The 23,593-nt window shown below is 41.3% G+C and overlaps 1 protein-coding gene across 4 annotated transcripts in view; it reads right to left on the reverse strand.

Annotated features, from left to right (window-relative positions):
- slc6a9 (solute carrier family 6 member 9) overlaps positions 1 to 23,593 on the reverse strand; it is a 109,751-nt gene that overhangs the window by 45,820 nt on the left and 40,338 nt on the right. The window contains exon 1 of one of the 4 annotated variants that reach the window (XM_084731896.1): positions 19,875 to 20,268. The exons of 2 other annotated variants lie outside the window; for them this stretch is intronic. In XM_084731896.1, the coding sequence (XP_084588022.1) occupies positions 19,875 to 19,916 (42 nt within the window). In that variant the 5' untranslated portion in view covers positions 19,917 to 20,268. Of the gene's footprint in view, positions 1 to 3,515; positions 3,640 to 19,874; positions 20,269 to 23,593 lie in introns of those variants that run through there. One more of the 4 variants, XM_084731899.1, reaches the window with a different exon arrangement.

A 23,593-nucleotide genomic window follows, 5' to 3' on the forward strand; every position in this document is an offset into this window, starting at 1 on the left:
AAACTTAAACAATTTAAGCAATGCATCACGGGAAATAATGCAAATGAGGGGGTCTCTTAGTCTATAAGATAAACAGGTGAATGTCTGAAGGCAGAAAGACACTATTCCACGACTTACATTACACAAATTACACAAGATTTCCAGACTGAAGTTCAGTTTCAGCCTCATAATCTTACTACTAATACTTATAATAATAATTATAATCATCATCATCATTATCATCATCATCATCATCATCATCATCACAAGCATCAATAGAAAACCAGTGCTGGTATTGGTATAGCATTGGTGTTGGCAGATAGCCAAATTCAGATATTGGATCAGAAGTAAAAACAAAAAGAAAGAAAATGAATCAGTACATCTATGGTTTAAAGTCAGATTCTGGAGATCTCTTTAATACCAGATGTGAAAAATAACCTTATCCAGCAGTGCAGATTGGGCTGGACACACATCCAATCAGCGATTCATGTAGCGTCATGCCTTCCATTCAATTTGGCTTAATCTTCTTTCATAGTCAAATCATAAAACATGCAAATATATGCAATCAGAAAGTGTGAAACCTTTTAAATCACTCTATTACACGAACCACCCCTGAGACTCCTATACCCCCAAAAACAAATTAGCTTAAAATAAAACCCAGTCCAAAGTGATCCTTCCTGTGAGTCAAGCCAAAAAAACATGTTGTCATTTTGCAGACTTTCCCCAGCCAATAATCAGGCTTCGGTTATTCAAAGTGGCACACGTAATCTCCCTCACTCCACCTACGCGGAGTTTAGTAAACATGTCTGTCTGCAGTGACTGAATCCACTCGGCTATTATGGGACAAAAAGCCCACCGGATCCCCCCAAAAACAGGCCGTTCAAAGCTCTCTTTATGAGTGGGCTGTGAGGTGAGAGTAATAGGCCTAAAGACAGTGTAGACCGTGGCTTCTCAACCTGCTACCATTGGGGCCACATACCAAAGGATCCCATTGGGCAGGGGCTGAATAAATCCCCCTCCACGGCTGATTAATTGAAACCAATGGATGGGGTGTCAGGAGGAGGAGAGAGGAGCAGGAGGAGGAGGAGGAGGAGGAGGAGGAGAGAAAGTCGAGCCCTGTCTGATGAAGGGTGGGATACATGGCCGCCCAGAAGCTAGAGGTCACTTACAGGTTACATCACTCCATAAATTGAGAACGTCAATCAAAACGTCAGGCATCTCCAGTTCAAGTTTGACACTAAAATGCATCTTAGAGTGCTGTTTTAACTCCTTTGCACTCCTTTAGACTACCACACATTCAACTGGAAAGTTGTGCCTATCTTTTGAAATTCTGCAACCATAAAGTGCAACTAAGCACATGAAGGATGTAATTTAAGGTCAGCAGCAGACTTGGAAGGAATGACAACAATGGTGGAAGGATTTCAAGAGAGACTAAGAAAGCTTGCCTGCAATTAACCGCATTTATGTGATGTCTCCGCAGTCCTCCGTGGCGACAAATTAAGTAACCTCAATGAGTGTCTCTGCATTTACATATGTTTACACTGTGCAAAATCGGAAGTTCCTGAGAGAGATATTTATGGCCCAGGGATTATTTGGCCCTGATCTGTTATTTAGTAGATGTAATGCTCCAGGTATACAAAGTGGATAATACTGCTCGTGTTGCAGCTGTTTTTCTATGCGTTCATGTCCATAAAAAGCAAGTCCTTAGGTAATCTGATCACACATGGAAAGATCTTCATGCAGGTGTGATAGTGCCATGGAATCTGATTGCTATGTCTTGAGGGTTCGGGACACACATGATTTGTAGTGTATTGTGCAGGTAAATGCATGCCCTGATGCACAGAAGACCCCCCAAGTAAACTAGTAGCATGACAATTTTCCCAAACACAGTTGGAAGCCGCTTCAAACAAAGTGCTTGCTGGGTCTTCGAGCATCATCCGAAATCCCTTCATCCAAAACTTTTTTAATGTTAGAATTGGTTGGGCTACGTCCGAAAATGTTTGCAACTTTCAAAAACTAACAATCTGACAAGTATTCCCACTTCATGTCTCAACTAGCAAGGCATTCAGAGGGGAAAGTCTGCAGGATTTTTAACCTTTACTACTTCCATCACTTTTTGCGTGTATCAGCAAGTGCAACACCATGAATCTGACTGTCCCACACACTCTTGCTTTTAAAAGCATCCTGACAACTCTCAGTGAAGGCTGAATGCAGAAAAACAAAGCACTGATGAAAAAAAGATCTAAAGAGTTTGGGAAGTTCAGCATCAGACGACAAGTAAACTCTGGTCGCTTCATGACACATAAGTCAAGATTTCTAGTGATGCTTCTCTGATGAATCGATGGTCTGTAGTGTTTCCACCTTTTCATATTGGTTCAGCTTGCTTGGAATCTTGACCAGAGGTGCCAGGTACTATCCACAACTTTTGTCAATTGAAAACCAAAACAGAATGACTCAAGTTGAGCAAAGTCAAATCATACAATGCAGTAGAAACATGTGTGTTACAGATGATTATGTGTTTAGTATGTGCATGTGGGTACTGTGATACTAACAGATTCCACTATTGTCACTGAATTCTCAGTCCTGTCCAGTCCTATAAACATGTTTGCTTGTAAAAGTATCCTGACAGCTTGTACAAACTACTTCATCTGAGCATATTGAACCCTCTAATTTTATCTGGGACAATGTTTTGAAGTTTGTACCTAAGGCAAGGTGTCAAATAGCCACATCAACCCTGAAGTGGGCAGCTCTACTGACAGATGTAAACGCACCCCAAAGTTGCACTGATGACACACTGAGATTTAATTACCCAAGCACCGTTCTTGAGCTCTGAAATGCATCCAAACATCCCAAACGCAGCCATATTCACAGCAACTTAGCATCTTCTGTTTCTCTGTCACTCTGCATTATCATGTTTGCCAACTCTTTTACTTGGTAGTTTTATCTTTTATGCAAATAACTGCAAAAGAAATCTCTTGTCTGCCTGTCTGGCTGACGTTCCATTCAATTTCTCTCTGTTTAGCATAATTTCCACACTTAGGGAAATGAAATCTAATCACAAATAGTAACTCAAGCAGCGTTAGGAATCAATTCTGATACAAGATCTCAACTGCGATCCATTTCAACTTGATCTATGCAAAATATCTACTGTAGACATAAGACGGTGAGTTTGGACAAGTTGCCAATCAGTCAGTTAACAGCTCAATCTGTCTGCATGTCAGTAAGTTAAAAAAAGACAACAAACTAATCAGTCACTTAGTAATTGGTCAGCAGATTGGTGAGACAGTTACCTATCAATGAAATCACTAGAACCACATGTCTGTAAAACAACAAGATTTAGTAGGTAAAAAATTAAATCCTTAAGGGAACATGCATAAAAAAATCTAGCATTGTTTTATTTTACCTTCATTTTTTACAGCAATATCTGTATGCCAGACACACGTGGTTACATTAAACAATCATTAGATCATCAGGTACTACAATCAACAAACTACCTCAATCTGTAAAAATCTCAACTGTGTCATCCAGCTCCTTACCTTGACATAATTTTCCATGGTGAGGAACTTGATGCAACAGCAGCATCAGCCCCTCAAATAGTCCCAAAAGCCTGATGAATGACCAACTTCTCTATCTCTGTGACACTTATAGCACAAAACTTACCAGGCTGGAATCCTTAAATGCCTGCCTTTTGAGGAGAGGAGGAGGAGGAGGTGGGCTAAGTTGTGTGGATGTCTTTGTAAGACAGAAAGGAGGGGGGGTGGGGCGAGTGGGGTCAACTAGGGCCAAAGAAGGGCCAAAAGGGACAGGAAGGCCGGGTGTTGTCAGGACGAAAGGGCAGAGGGTGGATGTTTGATGACAGAAATTGAAATGTTAATGCATTTACAAAGATGTGTGTGCATGACTATGTGAGTTTCTACATGTGTTTAGAGGTGTGGACATGTTTGTAGTTGTGTAAACTGCTCATCACTGTTTGACACAACTCAGTTTGGTTCCAGGTACTTTCTACCGCAGATGGTACACTTCATCCAGAACTTTTTCAACTTTGGAATTGGTTGGGCTGCGTCCCCAACAATTTTTGGGACTTTCACAAACTGACAATCCGACAAGCATTCCTACTTCAAGCAGCGACTGGCCAGGCTTGCAGGATTTTGTTTTTGCACCTAAGTACCCCCTCAACGTGGGTGGGATTCTTAGCTGATCAACACAGCGACGCCATGTGAAATGGCCATGACATCATCAATGTGACACAAACACAAGAACAATAGAGGATATCGAAGGGCTGGCTGTTTATCACAGCAAGGACACAAACTTTGAGAGAAACTTTCAAACTTTCTGAGAAGCAGCAAAACAAAAAAGCTGAAAAAGAGTTTGAGAAATCCTACATCAGAGTGCGGACCACAAGGCGACTCTGGTTGCTCTGTGTCACGTAACAGGGTTGGGCCGATGGACGATGCACCAGGATCAGGTTGTGTGTTCCCTGAGAGTTGCATTAACATTACATCTCCATGTCCTATTTATTAATGTCTTATTAAACCTGCCAAGATAGACAAACCTAAGACACACAGTTCGCAGTCTTTCCATCATGCCGCTATTGTTTTTGCAACTAAATGTGCAGAAAAGACTACAGACTAATTCGTCCCTCTAACGTAAACTTGCGCAAATCTCTGATCGCTTTATTTCATTCATTTAGTTTTTGCCTGTGTCCCTAAAAGAAAATTGACAGATTTTACAAAATGCAAAACCAGAAATCCTTCTTATAAAGTCTGGTTTGGTGTAGCTGTATAGCTGTCTGGGTGAAATCAGGAGAAATATGGGAGAATTGTGATCCTGGGAGGCAATAGGGTGACGGCAATGAAAAATGTCATTCTCCTGGGAAAATCAGGAGCTTTGGCAAGTATGGCCAGCTCCCTTCAAATGCATCAGACAGTGAAGGTTGCTGTCACACAGACAGTGGGACGTAATGTTGACTACAGCAGTGAGCTGGTGAGCAAGTCAGCTTTTCTGTTGTGGGGCAGCCCGACTCCCTAACTCTAAGAAATGATGCAACAACAGCGATGTCATTGTCCATCAGCGATGTTTCACCGTGGACATCGTCTACATCAGTGTGGTAGACATCGCCCAAACCTACCGCACAAGTCGCAACTCTAGTGATGATTATCTAACAAATCAGTGGTCTGCAGTGTTTTCATATCAGCTCTGGTTGCTTCGAATCTCAACAGAGGTGATAGAAAAAGATCAAAAATGCAATTTTTATTATTTAATAAAAATAGCAAATGCGTTTTTTTCTTTTTGTCTTATTTTATCAGCAACATATTGCATATTGTCTGACAGCATTACATAGACTATGGCACATAAACAGATGCAGAGGCCAACATATCAAACACATAACTAAATATGTGGAGCACATTCACAAAAATCATCTTTATTTGATATTAGATAGATTAAATTTTACGTAATCGTTGATTAAGCGTTATCATCCCTTGTACGAGGTTCGATCTACACATTTTGACAATGGAAAACCCAAATATAAGTGAGTCCAGTCAAGCTGAGCCGTACCATGCAGTGGAAACACAGCACATGTATGATGGATTATCCTATTACGTGTGTATGTACAGTATAAGTAGATGCAGGTGCTGTTATCTGGGAGTTTTATTTCGGGAATGATAATCCACAATTGTGACTGGATTTTCAGTCCTGCCTGTGTATGTAAGCTACATGCATGATCCATGTAAATACCATGAATACATTACGTTTTAGTTCACTCAAAATTCTATACCGAGGACCAATCTGTCTTTTTTACTGTCCATTGTCAGCTAGCGCAGGATGACAGCGCCCTGTTAAAGCATCATGACGATAATCTCCCAATCCAATTCAGAAATAGGCTGTTCTCTAATAAAACAATGGGATTACATGAGCGTGAGTGAACGACAGAGATGGGAAGAGACAACCTGAAATAGAGACAGTTACTGAGAGCTCTCTGAGAGAAAGACAGCGACGAAAAAAAGGGGGAAAAGAAGAAGAGTTCGAGACAGAGGGACGAGGGGCAGTGACGGCTGATGGATGCAGACAGGCAGGCAGGTCTAGCTGGAGCTGCTGCAGCCGTGTGAACACCCCCTCTCCACACACACACACGCACACACACACACACACACACACCCTCCACCCTCCCTCGCTTGTTCACTCATTTGCTTAACAAGTTCATTTGTGCGTAGGCCATCATCGGGTATGGCTGTCAAGTGATGCGCGAGACTGGCCTGCGGAGCTGTTGGCCCTCGCAAGCTGTTCACCTGCATCCCTCTCACCCCCACACAACCTCCCACTCACACACACACACACACACACACAAACACAGAGACACACACACATATCTGTCAGCATGTGTAACAGCATACACAAAGTACTGGCATCCAATAGTAGTGTGAGCAAATGGTGTGTGAATACCAGGTTCAAGCTGCAATATTTTCACGATATCAGCTGTGGAGCTGAGACTGAATTTGTCCTTTTTTTTGACTTCTTTTGTTGACTGTAGAACTGAAATTATTGGTGGATTAAAAGACTATCTTATAAATAGAAAATTAAACATTTCCTCAAGACATCTTTCTGTATTTTGATTTAATATTTAACTTCATCCCTCTTGAAGAGGACAACAAAAGCTTTTTGTGCAGCACATTCAGCCATGTGGACGTCTGAAGACGACGATGGTTATTATGGACTGACATCTGCAGTATCATCAAAGATTTTACAGCAAGAGTAGGGCTTTGTATTTGCCAGAATCTGGTGATACAATAGGCATCATGATACAGGAGTAATGATTCAATATGATGCGATATACTGTGATACTTAATGGAAGGTTTTAGGAAAACTATCAAAGAATAAAGAACAGTTTAAAAAGAGTTTAAAAAGTTTTTATGCAATCACAACAGTAAAGAGACATATATGGATAGAACAAAACTGCTATGTAGCACTCAAACTAACAGCTCTGTCTCTTCCCAGCCAACTAACAACCAAAACCCCAAGTATATCTATTTTGTATTGAATCACAGCGATCCATAGTGAGACAAAGGGAAAGAAGGTGATAATTATGCTAAATTAAAATGATTAATTTGAGAGTAATAATTAAGTCAAACCAAGTCAGTTTCCTTTATATTGCGCCAGATCATTGCAAATGTTATCTCAGCACACTTTTCCTGTAGAGCAGGTTTAGACTGTACTCTTTATATTATCACTTACAAAGACCCAACAATTCCCACCATGAGCAAACACCTGCCATCAGGGGCAAGGAAAAACTGTCTTTTCATAAAATATACGCAAAAAGTTGCAAAAGGACTCCTGCACACTGTCTAACTTGCAATATATCATTTATTTGTGACGTTTCGATACTAGACGTTCATCAGGCAAACCCTGATGAACATCTAGTACCAAAATGTTGCAAATAAATGAATGAAATTAACATTTCTGATTGGTCATTTACTCGCAGCATTTCATTTCAGCCACCGTTTTAATCAGTTTAATTAAACATGAGTTACATGTGAGTTAGAAAAGAGAGAATATAACTTATGGAGTGATGATGAAGTCCTGGTCTTATAAAGCTTTTATGCTGAGGACAAACTGGGAAATGTCCTTAAATTGCACAAATAATGATGCTTATCTGTTGCATTATATGGCGTCAATGTTTTTGCATAGTCACATGCAGCAGCCATTTTTTTTTACCATATTTATCATAATTTGACTCATTTTTGCAGGTCTTTAGGCTGCAGTTGAACTGTAGACAACAACAGACTGAAGGAATTTTATAATTACTTGAAAAGTAGTTCCTGGGATGTACTTCGGGTGGAAACGCAGCTTCCTGCTTGGAAAATTAATTTACAGCATTAAAATTGTGACTGTGGTTGTGATTGATGAGTTGTTCGCTGCTTTACTTTTCTTTTTTTCTTTCTATACGAACACACATCAGACTCCATCATCCATCTTTCTCCGTCTCTCTCGTTTGTCCTTGTTTTTTCTCATTGTTTTAGCCCTCTTCACTTGAGGCAGCTTTAACAAGCGTCATCTCTGTGGAGTTGCCCTCAATCCTTGCATTGCAAGTGTGCTGCTTCAACAAGAGTGTGCAAACACACACATACACACACACACACACACGCCACACACACGCAGCCTCGACAAGCATTATCACCCTTTTTCCCCCCTCGTTTTTCTTTGCTAACACGGTGAGCATGCTGCCTCAACGAGCCTCATCATCAGCTCTTTTCTCCCCTGGTTTTTGCTTCCTACAAATCCATGACAAAGCTGATGAATAAGCCTCATCAGCCTTTTCTCCTCACCTCGTTTCACAGTTTTGCTTAAACTTTGCCTTTTTTTTTTTTTTTTTTGAGAAGTTGCACCACTGCACTGTAAGTATGTGCAGGTTAAAGCAGTACATCACATGTAACTGCTGAACACTGTGGACTGTGTAATAACACTAAACGGTTTGGGTCCTGCTCTGTACATTATGCATGGTACATTTAGTGCTAATTACTAACTTCACGAAACAAAGAGTGTTTAAAAATGATCTCTGACTCATGCAGATGTGGTAATATGAGTCTATTCTGCTTTTTAATCAACCTTAGTTGCACAATGCTAAATTCTAACTATATTTTGGAAAGTTTGAAAGGCGAAAACTGATTCCAGATAACTTATTGCTAGTTATTTCAAAGAGCATCAACATAACCACAAAGCTTGCATGGGTACATTTAATGTAGACATTATGAGATGTTAAAATCAATGATGTAAGAAGACAATTTCACAATGATTGGAATATGTAACTTGATCTCTGTTTTATTATATTTTTTTATGTTTGCAGGCAACAACAGTCTAAATGACATGAGCACATCCAGAAAATAGCTTACAGTACTCAAAAATCCAGATGTGGACCAAAAGGTAAGTCAATCTGCACCCTGCCAACACCTTGTCATAAATACAGTATGTTATGAAGTGTAACATACTCTATTTCAAAATAAATTTTCTGTAAATCAATGAAATATTAGTAAGATTGGATTAACAGTGTAGCTGGAGACTGGTTCTAGATGAATGTGGTTTCGATGTGGCTTATTTCCCTATCGTTCACATCACTGTCATGACAACGCTAACAGCTGGGGTGTTGTGTGCTGTTGCTGCCAAGTTTCTGCATTAATTTTACAGCAGACAATTTGCTATCAGCTCCTTCACTAAATCACTCTTTCTCCCACTGGGCTCCAACGTATTTTAACCATCTCTGACTGTCTTGAACTTGAATGTATCTTGCTTAAAAGTTTGATGTGAGTTGATTAAATGTTATTTTGTTAAAAAAAAAAAATCGCTCCAGACCCCTTGAACATAAATCCAGTGCAGACCTTGGCATAATAAGTTTGGGAACTCATGATTTATTGTAGTAAGTAGTAAGAAAAGCTGCAACAGGTGACAGTTGTCACTGACAGGTCTTTCAGGACAGGAACATTTTTAAAGAGCCTATCAGTTTGCTTACATGCAGATGAGTATTGTAGTTACCATCAGGCTTTTGGTGACATTTCATATCCTGGTTTAAGAGACCCATATCCTAGTTTTGAGAAATATAAACACCTCATCCACACTTCTGATCACTGTCTGTTCTGTGTGCACGTGTCCTGAAATAAAGCCACACATGAATAACTTTAAATTTAAATATGCTGCTCCCTCAGTTTGGAATCAGTTGCAATAATCACCTAAATATTTGCGAGCTGGTCTCATTAGGTGCTTTTAAAGTGATTCTAAATAATTTGGAAACAAGTGCATCTGACTGTAGATGTTTTGATATCTATCTATGTCCTCTGTTTTCATTTTATATTGTTTTACTGGTCCCTGTCCTCTTCCATTAATGGCAGTAAGATTCCAGTAGAATAGTAGCTGCAGAAACCAAGCAGCCAGAAAGTGAAGTGGGCTCATCTGCAGCTACCGACATAACTCAGTTGATGCAGAAATGAAAAACCCACCTGAACTGACACAGACCATCAGAAATCTGGATAATGTTAAAATCATGTTCATAGAAAGATGAATAACCAGGTTACAATGCCCCATATAAACTTCACATCCCAAATATGATCAAAGCCAGAAAATGAAACAGATGTTCACCACTGCTGGGTTGCCAGCTTTCAGCAAAAACCCCCCAAAATTGTAAACGAGACTTGCCACTGCATGCACTGCATGTTTGATTCCATGCAGCAAAATAAATACTGGCAACAAGTGCTGGATAAATTAAGAATATATTCAAGAAACATAATTTCACTAATAAGCACCTGTAATTAATGATTTACTCAGTATTACTGTTACTCAGCTGCAGGCTAACAGCAAACAGCATGTACACAATATGTAGATGAAAAGATGAACAAACAGTCCTTAGAACGTGGGCAGAGTCAGTGAATGTGCCCGCCTTGGAAAAGAAGCAGTCTCCCACACAATTAGAGACTAACAAACAAGCCTAACACAATTCGAATATTTCAAATCAAACAAATGAACATGTGCATTTTAACGATGACGAGCGGGTCAGTAAGTCAGCCAGTTAGCAAAGAAACATCCGCTGCGGCTTTTCAGCAAAAACCTATTTGCACTGGGGAATGCTTTTAAATGAAAAAAAAGAAGAAAAAAAAAGTCAAATTCAAACAAAGACGCTGTTAAGTGCACAAAATGCAACATTTATATTCATCAATATTTATAACCATGGACATTTATATATTATATTTAATAAACAATTTGTAGAATTTCAAAAGGCAGAATGACTTTTAGGAGAGGCCATTTTTTTCTGTGCATCTTTGCCATTTGCAGATTGAATCATAGGTCTGACTTAATGTCTATAATACGTGAATATACAAGCGTTAATTCTTGTCCAAGAAACACACTTCAATTTGCCTGAAAAGATGTGCCATATTTGTCAAAGAAAATAAACATAAGGAAGGGACATTACATTGCTATAGAGAACTCCAGATTTTGGTGCCACTTATATTGAAGCTTATGGGAGATGCAATGTCAGTCATGCCACTTAGAGACCAACAGCAAGTAAACAAATGAAAAATCAGTCACTATGCTATTCTCTGAGGAGTGCTCTGTCCTCTTTTAAGCTGCGTTTCCACCCAAAGTACCTGGAACTTTTAGTCCCAGGAACTGCTTGTGCACTGTGGTCCGATGAGCCACAAAGATTCGACAAAAAGTGAAAAAAGTGGCTGTTTTCAAATGTTATTTGTGCATGTGACTACAAAACGATGTCAGTCATTTGTCGTCAGTCCATCTGTTATTTGCTTTCTTCTGTAATTCTGTGTTGATGTGTCGAAGCACGATGAATAAACAGCAAACTGGTTTACGGCTGCAGATTTTTTATAATTGTGGCTGAAATAAAATGCTGTGAGTACTCGACCAGTCAGGTCCCTGGAACTTAATTAAGAGCCTGGTCCCTGCAGTGGAAACATACTGAGTTCCTCCAAAGGTTCTGAGGAAAGTTCCTGTGGTGGAAATGGGGCTTTAGGTCATACAGCATAGATATATCTGGTTTTAGTGTGCCTCTCCATGGATCTCCCAGAGTTTTATATAGAAACGGCAACAAAGTCTGGCACCAAGCAGAGCAGAGTGTTCTTCTATAGGGACGTAATGACCCTTCCTTCTTTTTTATTTTCCTCTATATCAGTCAGGAGGACACGGCAGCATTTTTACAACTGACTGTGGCACACCAAGAATAACCTGCATGGTCAGGTCATTTCAGTTAAAAGCTTGAGTTTGTATCAGTAAGCTAGGTGGGGTGACGATGACCTTCCATACTAATATCCCACAGTGCCAGAGCTGCACTTTAGCTGCACCTCATTAGCCTGAATTTGGAATGGCTTTCTGCCATTTCACACAGGAAGGCAGATCTGAACTCACCACAATAGTCCAGTTAGTTCCGGTTTGTAATGAAGAGTTCCAGGAACTTGAATAAATGGGTAACCACCACAGTGTGGTACAGTCAAAGGTTGAGGGCTCTTACAGCAACTCAGCACTGTGATTATCTTTGCGCAAACTCCTTGCATGAATGCAAGTAAGACCTTTATGGCTTTATTGGGAACTCAAATTGGGAGTTAACATTTATCAAAGCTTTTGGTTTCTTTTTGTCCGTCTGTGTCTATCTTAATAGTGATTTTTTTCTTTTGGGCTTGTCTGATGAGAGGTGAAACATCCTCAGGAACCTTAGTACAGCTTCTAGTGCATGCTCCTACAGTAACCTAGAATATAAACTCTATCTATATCCTTCTCAATCCCAGATGCCAAAGGCTACAGGTTGGAAAATGCTGCCCTGTGCCACTGAGGGCTTTGGGAAGCTCACCTTTGACATGACCCCAGCATTCTTCAATAGGGTGTTTTTGCCTGAGGAGGGTAACTCTAGCTGGGCTACTAACACCCATATATGCATTTTACTCACAAGCCCCCATTATATGTTTCCATGGGTGCAGAGCTGATGTAGAGATGAGACATACCTTTATTTCCTTCTTCTTTCCATAACTTTTGGGTCTGCTTTTGATTTGAAAACTGATGGCCTCTTCCTAACTTGAAGCTTGTTAACCCAGTGACTCTTGAAAGCCTCAGAGTGATACGAATGAGCAGCTGCTACTCAATGTTGTGAAATGGGGCGTGAGGTTCAAGTAATGTATGACTAACCTATATTTCGTAACGTTTTATGATTGTTGTTTTGACGGCTCCATCAATCCTGACATCCCCTCTGTTGTTTATTTTCAAGCAAGACGGGAATGACAACAATTTATGACAAAAAGGAAAATAAAATAGATAACGTTCTGAGAGAAACGATTAGATAACTGCCTTTTGTTGCGATAAGACCTACAACAAAATGCTTTAGTGTTGAACCACCACAAGAATCGGACCTTTAACCCCAGTCAGACCGTCTCTCCTGTCCTCGTTGCCTCTGGCACTCATGTGAAACCCAACCACATCATTTTTAGCGCCCCCATGGTGAGAGGCACATTCTGAAAGGAGTGCCCCCACAACCCCTTCTGATCATTTTCTGCATACACAAAATGATATTTAACCAGGAGAGTTGGAGTACTTTATTAAACACTCAAGGAGACAGTGTACATAAAAACTAAAGGGCAATTTCAGATATGATTCCAAGCGTTACTTTAGCTTAGCATAAGGACTGAAAACTGGGAAACACAGATTTTAAAAAAACAATTCGTCAATTAGTGAACTTTAGGGATGTTGGTTGGCTGATTTGTTTCCCTCTGTTTCCAGTCTTTGTGCTAAGTTAGGCAACTGCAGGCTGTATCCTCATATTGAACAGACAGATAGGAGAGTGGTATTGATCTTCTCATCTAACTCTCAGTAAGTGAATCTCCTCAAAATCTGAAGTATTCATTTAAGAAGAGAAATCCACTACAATTCCCAGGGAGCATTTCAGCGGTAAACATCCAGTCACAGAGCTTAAGATTCAGTTGCATGCCCCACTAACATTAAGTGGAAACCAACTATCATATTTTATAATAGAAACCCGATAGTAACATTCAGTAGCTCAAAGGATTCTGGTCCAGTTTTCGAATAATTTGGCAACTACAGCCGGGTGTTTTGGTCTGACTTGACCCTTACAAAGTCCTGCCTCTTTTTCCCCTGTGCTCTGAAAACAGTTCTCCTTTCCTGTTTCCTGTAGCTTACTCGCATATGTGTATTATAGGCTTGATTATATTGAAAAAGAAGATGGTTAAACAACGTAGCTCGGGTACTTGTAAAAACAGCACACTGTATAGTCACATCTCAGTTAATGTTAGCGAAACCCTTGCTTACTAGCTAACGAACAACTGGTGTAGATTAGGTAGCTAGTTAGCTAGCATTTTGTTAACATTAGCTAACTTAAGATGTGACTATACAATATACATATACCTTAGCAACATCTTTTAACTGTTTGCTTTTCTTCTCAACTTGGAAGAGCCTATAGCATACAGCATATCTAACTCCACGAAACAGTAAAGGAGAAAGTTGGCCGAGGTTCTCAGCTTGCTCAACTGTTATTAGCACACAGAGCACAAAGAGGAGAGATTTAGGAAGAGTCGACTACAGTAATGAAGAGTCCCGACTTCACTCCAACTCAGATTTGCACCTCTGGAAGGCTTCATCTCCATAGCAACAATGGCTAAGGCCCATTTAGAGCTGTCTCACACAATTTCTTAAAAAAGTTCAAATAATTCATAGCTAAGTCATAACAAAATCATATGATCAGACTGATATATTTCCATGTTAAGGCACATAGGATATAACTACAATATGAGTACACTTTCAAATTATTTTCACCCATCAAAGACTTTGACTTGCATATCAGTAACATTTCTTTCCAGTCTTTCAGTCCTCCTGTCAGCTTCCACCTCTTCACCTCTCCAGTCGGCCATTATCCATCATTAATTTTTCTAACCTCTCAGTCAAGCTTGCAACCATCCGTCCACCCAACCGTGCATGTTATCGTCAGTTCGCTGTGTGTTGTGTCGTATGACCGTGTGCTTCTGCAAGGCAGCTGTGAGCCCGGAAGCTTAACTTAGTGAAGTCAGAGGGAGACTGAAGGTTGGAGCCACCACAGGGAGATGGGCAAGGGGTGCACACACACACACACACACACACACACACACACAAACTCTCTCTATATCTATTTCTGTCTCTCTTTTCCACATGTGTCCGTTCGCTTTGCTTGCTAAGCCTTAGTGCAGTGAGTAAACACAGCTACTTTGCACTTCCGCTCCATAAACTGCAACACCTGCCCCCAGATGGGCAGAGTTTGTGTGTGTGTGTGTGTGTGTGTGTGTGTGTGTGTGTGTGTGTGTGTGTGTGTGGGCCCCTGCTGGCTTCCTACGCTAGATGTAATGTACTGAACTGTATATTAGCAGCTACCATAACATTATATATGACATCTATGGATGTTTCACAGTTAATTCCATTTCAAAAGCTTTTCTGATAATGAGTATGTTTTAATATTTCTGCCAGCAGAAGCAGCACATGCTCTGTGTCATTATGTTTCAGCTAACAGTGTTATTTTAGGAGAACTTAGATCACCCTGCTAAAGCGATACTAAAAAGCGTGACAGCCTGCAGGGCAGACGGGCTAAATGTGTCTGCGTGCGTTCTTATAGGAGACATAAACAGAAAAGGTAGGTGTTGGAGTGCAGCAGCAGTCTGGATGAACGCCACTACAGCAGAAGAATCTGTACTTCTCTACATAACAAGCCTCATTAGCGTCTTGGCAAAACACCCTATGATCCAGAAAATCTGCTTATATACAAAGCAATGATTTGGGTCAGTCTGTTAAAACCATTCGTTCTCTTCGAGTTATGACTATTTCAAACTGGGCAGTGATCAGCTGAGGTCCAAAACTAAGAAAAAAGTTGTGTACTATCCCGTGGTCTCATAGTATGTGACGTTTGCACGTAAATCAGCAGCTACTATGAATATAACTCACAATAAAATCATGAAAATACTGGATAATTTCCAGAAAAGTCAAAGCAATGACTGTGGCTGTTGTCTGGATATGGAAACGGTATCCGATCTGATCCTTTCTTTCAGTAAAAGCATGTCAGAGCCAATCACCAGCACTCGCTCAGCAATTACCGGATCCATCTGAACTCCTTATTACTCCAATTACTAGTCAAGCATGCCTTCAGATCACACATGACCTCAGACTATTGTCCCAACACGGTGAGGTCGGTCTACCGCTGAGAGGAAGGATGTGACCCATGTAATGACAGAGGAAATGAAGGAAGCCGGCTTTGATTGGGACATTTTTTATTTATTTATTTATTTATTTTGCAGTCAGAAAAAGTACTTTTGAGGCAGGATATTAGGTGGCTTTAGAAAAGGGAGAAGTATTTGAGGATAGAGGCAGCCATTCAACGGGTTGGCCACATTTTTCACATTTTTAATCTTTAATTTAAAATGTATTTCCACCACATCAAGTGATATACATTTATTATTATTGCTATTATTATTTAGGGGGATTGGGTTCAATTACCAGTTAAAAAAAATCAATCAGTATTATACTGATATTATGATATGAGACTAAATTTTTTATTTTTGGATATAATCATATCATGTTTAGTTAAGCTGGTTTTAAAGGCAGTATTACAGCTATTATCTACCTACTGTCATTATATCCACATTACTGGTGATTATTTATCAAAATTCTCATTGTGTTTATAATTTGTGAAGGCATCAATAGTCATCCCTACAATGTTATCGCAAAATCGATAAAAAATATTGTGATATTTGATTCTGTCCATATTACCCAGCTGTACTTGCAACTTGAAACTAGACTGAAGTCAAACTGTTACCTCAAAGACATAAATATGTCTGTAATACCTGCTCAGTTGAAGCTACAGATTAAATGAAAATTGGATCCATTTTAAATTTAAAGTGTAGCCTAACATTACTTTTTAGTATTTTTTGGATACTGCGAAAACTTGACCAGACTGTCCAGACATCAGGTTTTAGCAGGGATGTACCATTTGAGAAGGGGGCCGCTCATTTTACTCCCATATTGTAAACGGTGGTTTGGCTGGAGTGTGCGTGTGTGTGTGTGTGTGTGTGTGTGTGTGTGTGTGTGTGTGTGTGTGTGTGTGTGTACACTCAGCTTTATCAGCTCAGTCCACACCTGAGTAAACCCACAGTAATCTGTCAGGAGCGGTACACATTTTTCCTAAACGTCCCTATTACACCAACTTAGAGGTGCAGTTTGATGACTCATAATCAAAGCTCAGTGTAGCAGCAATTAAAGACAATATGTTGGAAAAACTCTTTGCAAAACTTGATGAATTTATTTGATTTAACAGGTCCAAATTTAAGCTTTTAAAACTGTTGATTGATTTATTGGTGGCTCGAAGATGATGATGATAATGAGTGTCGAGCCTCATTCCCATACCGTCAAATCCTTAACAAGAGTAGACTCAGCAATCAACCATCTTTCTGACTATCTTCTGTTTGGGAAATAAAACAATCTACCCACCACAGCTTTAATGTAAGGTAAGTATACACTTTCAGCTCTGTTTTAAAGCAGTGACTAAGATCATTTTGAACATTTTTCACCGTCTTGCAGTTTTTACCACATCAAACAGGTCGTCAAATCCTGCTGAGATGCATCCATCCATCAAATTTAGCCAGAGCAGAAAAGTGCTTCACCCACAGGGCCGATTTGTTAAAACAATTTGTGTTTCAGCGGAAAACAGGTCCTCCTGCTAGGCAAACAGTAGTACTTGCATACTAATAATACAACCTTGGGTGAGAATGAAGACGCTGTAAGTGGTAGTGGAGGAAATTAGTCCAGTGGACACCAAATGCTTCATTTGCAGAAATCAAAGTACTGAGAGTTTCAAAAAATCAAAGGACAAATCAATGTTTCCGACTTTGTGTTTGTGGTAGAACATAAAGCTGGGCTACTTGACTACTTGACAACAAAAAAAGTGTTTAATGTGTTATGCCTTTTACAATGGAAGGGCTTACATAATGTATTTCTAATTTGAACATTGGCTTTCTTTATCCATGTCACACAAGTTTGAATGGACAAATACTAACTGACTAGACTGCATGGATGTAAGATTTTCTCTTCTGCAGCATATCAGTTATGAGCCAGTTAAGAACAGGTCCACCTAAACAATTATCAGTTTGAGTGTATACTATATTTAGAATATTTTCACTGCTTTACTTTGCTGTCAGATAGCCTGGAAAGTGCTGTTCTATAGGACAAATATCCCTCTCTACAAACCAACCAGACTACATGGGCAAAATCAGTGACTTTACCTTGCAGAAGACAGGTCTGGCCTGGATCTGTTAGTGCGTTTGGTGTTTTAAAGGATATTTCGGATTTACCAAAGTCACACAATAACACAAAGTCACACAACAGCTCGAGCAAACTAACAGACTGAGGCAGCAGCAGACCAGTAACACCCCATGTTAGCAAGGTAAAAGTACGGATTTCGGAGTTAGTTTGGACACAGTGATATCTGGCTCATATAACAGCAGTTTGCCCTCAAAGGAGGCTGTTTGATGTGAAGGTATACCCTTAAGTGGTAGTGATTTTCTGAGATGGACCCATTTTTAAGTGGCTAAAATACCTGACCCTTACCACACCTGTCCACATCACATCACTGACTTGTTGACTACGTGATACAAGCTCAAATCCAATATCTCTATTGTAACTAGAGTATCATTTATTGCATTTAAGACATTTAAGATCAACAAAAAACATCTACAAACTATATAATTCCAACAAAGCTGATAAGAAAAGGCGTGGAACTCAAGAATTCTGTCAGCATCCCTAGAAAACTGCTGGTTTCTGACAAGAACACGCATAAATCGCTGTGATTGCAAACGTACAAGTCTCCAGATTACAGAAACAAGACTTCAGTATGTAGCTGCTCTGCTGCTACTGAAGGGGAGATCTCATTTGAATTTTACAGATGTCTTTGATCATAGTCAATAATTATGGACCAAAATTTGCACCCACACGCAGCCACCGCTTGTAATTATGAGTCTCCACACAGTCCTGTCAGTCAAAGCTTTGGGAGAAATATGGCGAGCGAGTGTTAACAAATCTAAACAGACCAGAATCAGCGGATTAGCATGTGGACTGTTGTGGATTTGTCTGTTGTGGATGCTGCTTTGGGGAATTGTTCTCACTGTATACACACACACACAAATACACACACTCCTGTGTACGTGGTGCTTCCACACTCTCACAACCACACACACACACACACACACACACACACACACACACAAAGTGCAGCTCTAAATATCTTCAACCTTCCACCCACAATCCATCCCCGAATTTTGTGTGCGAACACTTCCAGCAGCTGTTGTGTTGGCGTGTGCTTTTGTGTGTGCACCTGAAACTTTTGTGCCCATGCTTTTGTGTGTGTGTGTGTGTGTGTGTGCATGCCTGTGTGTGTGTGTGCATTTGCCTACAGAACTTCAGCGAGCTGACTCAGCCTTGACAGTAGCAATCGGAAACAGGAGACAAGGACTTGGCTAACAACACAAGCCGGCAGCAAGGTCGGATGCACACACACACACACACACACACACACACAGACACACACTTTTTTTGTCTTTACCTGCCATAATGGAAATGACTGTATATCTTATCTTAAACAGATCAGAGGATTTAATTGTTTCTAAGTGTTTCAAAGTCAGCCGGCAGTTAAAAAAAGGAAGCTGAGCGAAGGATGTATGTGCCAAAGTGTGTGATTAAAGCGGCTTGTGGGGGGGTGGTGGAGGGCTGGAGGAGGAGGGGGGGGGGCATAAATATCGGCCTTTTCTGGACACTTCTGCTTTTCTACTCTGTCACTCTCTTTCACACACACGGCGGACCAGCCCACTTCCTTACCAACCCCATCTCTCACAGCGCTGCCCGGACTTCCCACTGCAATTACTTATAAAAACTTTTCAGGGCCGCCACACGTGGTCTGGTTTTTAAAGAGCTGCGTCCCCCTCCTCACGTGGTGCGGGGGGTATTGAGTCGTCACAGACCCCCTGAATGATCACCGAAAAATAAGGCGGCGTAGACAATAGCTCGTCTTGATGAATTCAATTCTTTCAGGACCCTGTACCGTTGTCCAGGCAGCTCCGGGCAAAACAATCGTTGCTTTGATAGTCCAAGAAACACACACTCACCCAGTTGCTCTTAGAAACTTCCTCTAACTACTTCCGAATCAGGATCTAAAGATAATATACATCCGACCGGAACTTTCTTATTCCTAGAAGTCTTGTTTCTAAGTCTTGTAACAATTCCCGACCGCTTAAGCTCTGGTGTGAGGCGCAAAAACAGCATGCTCGCTTCTGATGCGTGTAAAAAAAAAAACAAAAAAAAAAAAACAGACAAACAACACGAAAGCTCGGACTGACCTGGTCTGCGGTGGAAGCGGCAACGGTGTTCGAATCGGACATGATTTGACGCTGTGACCCAGTGGTGCTTCTCTGCTGGCCACTGTAGGCTCCTTCATTCACACCTTGCCTTTCAGTTCCGCAGCGAAAGAGGGGGGAGAAAACACAGTATACCCTCCCTTTTGCCCTGGCTTGATTAATGCCTGAATTACTTTCACCTCATTTCATCTGATGGAGCTCTGCTTCCTCTCCGCCTCTCTCCGCTCATTCGGCATGGTAGCCCACTCTCTCTCTCTTTCTACCCCCCCCTTCCCTTTCCTTCTGTGATTCCAGCTCTGCCTCCCCCCCTCCTCCCGCTCCATCCATCCCTCCCCTCCCTCCTCCTTTGCGCTCTTACTTTTTTTACTCACCCCTCCCTCCCTTTCTCCTCTCACTCTTTTACTTTCTCCTTCTGCCCCCTTTTTCTGCCGTATTTCACCATTTCAGGAATATGCGCCCTCCCTCCAATCTCCTTCACCGATCAAACCCCCGCACCCGCCCGCCCCCCCCTTGCTTTTCCCAACTCCCACCACCTCCCTGAAAAAAAAAAAAAAGACACAGGAGAGATCCACAGTTTTTTCCCTCTACCTCCACAATGAATGGCTCGTTGTCACTCCAGCACCTAGGCTGAATACAGAGCAAGTTAAGCGGGAGAGAGGAGGACCGATGGTGGCGGCGGCGGTGGTGGTGGAGGGTACTGTGTGGGGGGGTGCTGAACTTCTAGTTAAGCTGGCCGGAGTAAAAGTGGGGGGAGGTCTGGAGCACCCATGGGCTACGGCCAAGCTCTCCCTCACTCTTTCCCCCAACAGATTAAAGCGAGGGGACAAAAAAAAAGTGAGGAGCCCACAAGTGAGGAGCCCGCACGCCTTCCACCGGACTCCCCTGCCCGTCCCCCCTCCCCTTCTTTCTCTCTGTCTCTCTTATTTCTTCCGTTTGTTTTCAGGGGCAGCTGCTGCAACTCTGCAGACCACCAACAACTTCCCTTTCAGCGGCACTTGACTCTTCCAAATCCTCGTCCGTCTCTACACCCTGACATTGCCAATGCCTGCCCCCCCCCACCACCACCACCACCGCCGCCGCCACCGCCGTGTCACACCGAGAGGCCGGGCCAAGCAAAAGCCCTCCTCCTCCGCCTCATCCACGACGTGTCCACAGAGTTACACCCTTTTCAAATTCAAGCGCTTCCCTTCTGAGCCTCTGTTTTGTAGCGCGCATTGTTGTGCCTGTTTGCCACCATATGGCTAATGGCTACACGCAACACAAAGGGGCGAGAAGGAAGTGAGGGTGTGAGGGTGTGAGAGAAAAAGGTAAAAAGTGCGCCCACAATAGGGGCAGCGATTGAGAGATCAACAAAAACATCACTCATGCAGCAGAACGAGACGAGCCGTCTTTCAACGCCGTCACTCAGTGTCAACTCTCTGACTGGACGCGGTGCAAGCGATGTCAAAAGTTGACAAGCAACTGGCGCCCGGCCTAATGGGTGTTTGATAGCCGGGGACAATGGCCGCTGCCGCTTGAGTGGAGGCCCTCCAGTTATGTTTAACACGAGACGAGCAACGCAGACAGGATGCTATTCATTTGTCTATCAATTCAGAGGATTAGAATCTCACAGGGGATCCAATAAAGGAATCATTACCATATACCCGCCCTATTCAATGTGCTGAGAGGAAGTGCTGAGGGCAATGAAAACAAGTGCTCCCGACAAACAGTCGGACATGTTGACACATTTATAACAGACAAATTATTGTTCAGGAGGTGCTGCTGCACTTTCTCCACTACTTTTGTATTTCTTCTGCACAGCAATTACTAACTCTTAGTACATTAAAAGAGCACTTGTTGTTGACTATCTTATTTTAGTGCAAGTTTGTTTACCCACTTAGTTTAGATATTTAGATATACTCTCTTGTTTGACCAGAGTGATTTTGCCAAGTGAAGCTTGTACTTGTGCATTGAGGCCTGGCCAATATATCATTGATATTATGTTGATGTGTATGCAAGCTTATAAGTAACAAGAAATTTCTTTACAAAAAAGCCAAACAAGGTTTCGAGGTCATTTAGAAACAGTGTAACCTTTCCGTAGTTTGTCCACTCATAAAAACATTGGGGTAGGACTCAAATTGAGGTTGTTTGAGGTGGTTTTTGGATAGGGATATACATGCTCAGAAACCTTTCTTGTCATGGCATGGTCATGCTGGACATTAAAACAAACCAACCTTGGCAAGTTTCAGCGTTGATCCTTCGTCAGACAGAGTCAGACAGATCAAATGGTTCCCTGATGAAGGCTTGACACCAAAAAACGTGGGAGTGAGTCTTTTTTATGGTCTAACATGACCATGTTGTGATAACAGAGGCATTTAATTGTTTAAAAAGATAGTTTTTTGTGATTTTTGAGAACACAGGTTTGCCAATCCAAAGACCACCTCAAGCAAACTAAATATAATTCCTAGACGTGCTCCTACCGAAACATTTTTGAGCTGACAAACACAAAACAGGTTAGGGTGTTTCTGAGAGAATTCCTTTGATTCCTTGTAGTTTCTTTTGTCATTTTTGAACAGTTTGTTGTCTTGTAAATGTGTAAATCAGTATGTATCTTGGTCACAGTCCTTTCAGAAACAAAGTTAAGTTAAACGTCAATCATCAATTTGAGATGTTTTTGTCTTGAGTATTTTTTGAGGTTTGCAGAGAATTAAGTCTTAGTAGTCAATCAGTGATCATACTAGTATCACAAAAAATTTCCGTCAATCAAACCAGCCGGCTCTTTTTCTTTCCCTTCTTCCAAAACTGTGATAAAACTCTACAGCCCACCGAAGAGCCCCTGTTGGTCTCAGGCCTCAGTTTGAAGATTGCTGGTTTATGTCATGTGTTTATGTAAAAAAGAAAATCTGTCAGCCTATCTATATATTGTTATCTAATCTTTCAAACATGATAAACACCAGTATCTGTCCAGCTATAGTTATGGCATCACAGTAAAGCCTTGACCCCAGCTCTACTATGCTGTAGGTTACACCATAGCTAAAGTGCACCTCCTCATAAATCTAGAAAGGCCTCAATAACTGTAGTTGTTTCAGTTTGGACTGCTTGCATCTCTTATGAATATCCGATCAAGGTTGATTGTCAAGAATAAAAGGCTCGGTAGTCTTCTTCACAGCAACATCAGACTTTTTTTTTTTGATGTAGCAAATTTATTTCATCAGAAACCTTTTGCTTGATGTGATTGTCACTTTACCTCTCGAGAGAAGAGAAGAATGTACAAGTGATTACATCTTTTGTGGATAAGAGCCTGCTGTGTGGGTCACTAGAAAGTTGCACTGCTCAGAGAGATGCTGTCAGGCTTGCAGACGGTGTGTTTGTGTGTGTTCTTGTGCTTCAGTCTTTGTGAGGGCATATTTCTTTTAAATATTCAGGGTGAGAACATATTTGCAACGTGAGGTCGCTGACGCTGGTCCTCACTTCTTTCAGGCGCTATTTTTGGGCTACGACAAAGAACTATGATAATACAGACACGTATGTGTGTGTGTGTGTGTGTGTGTGTGTGTGTACATTCAAGAACTATGGCTAGATCATTAGTTCCTCCACAGGGATCCAGCCACTTCTTACTGGCTCAGCCTCGGGAGGGTCTGTTGGCCTCAGATTAGGTCAAATCTAATGAAAGGCTTAACAAGTGCACCCACCCACACACACACATACACACACACTTAACT

This window comes from Lutjanus erythropterus, chromosome 12 (assembly GCF_056507025.1).
Source record: "Lutjanus erythropterus isolate fLutEry1 chromosome 12, fLutEry1.hap2, whole genome shotgun sequence".
NCBI classification, from domain to species: Eukaryota; Metazoa; Chordata; class Actinopteri; order Lutjaniformes; family Lutjanidae; genus Lutjanus; species Lutjanus erythropterus.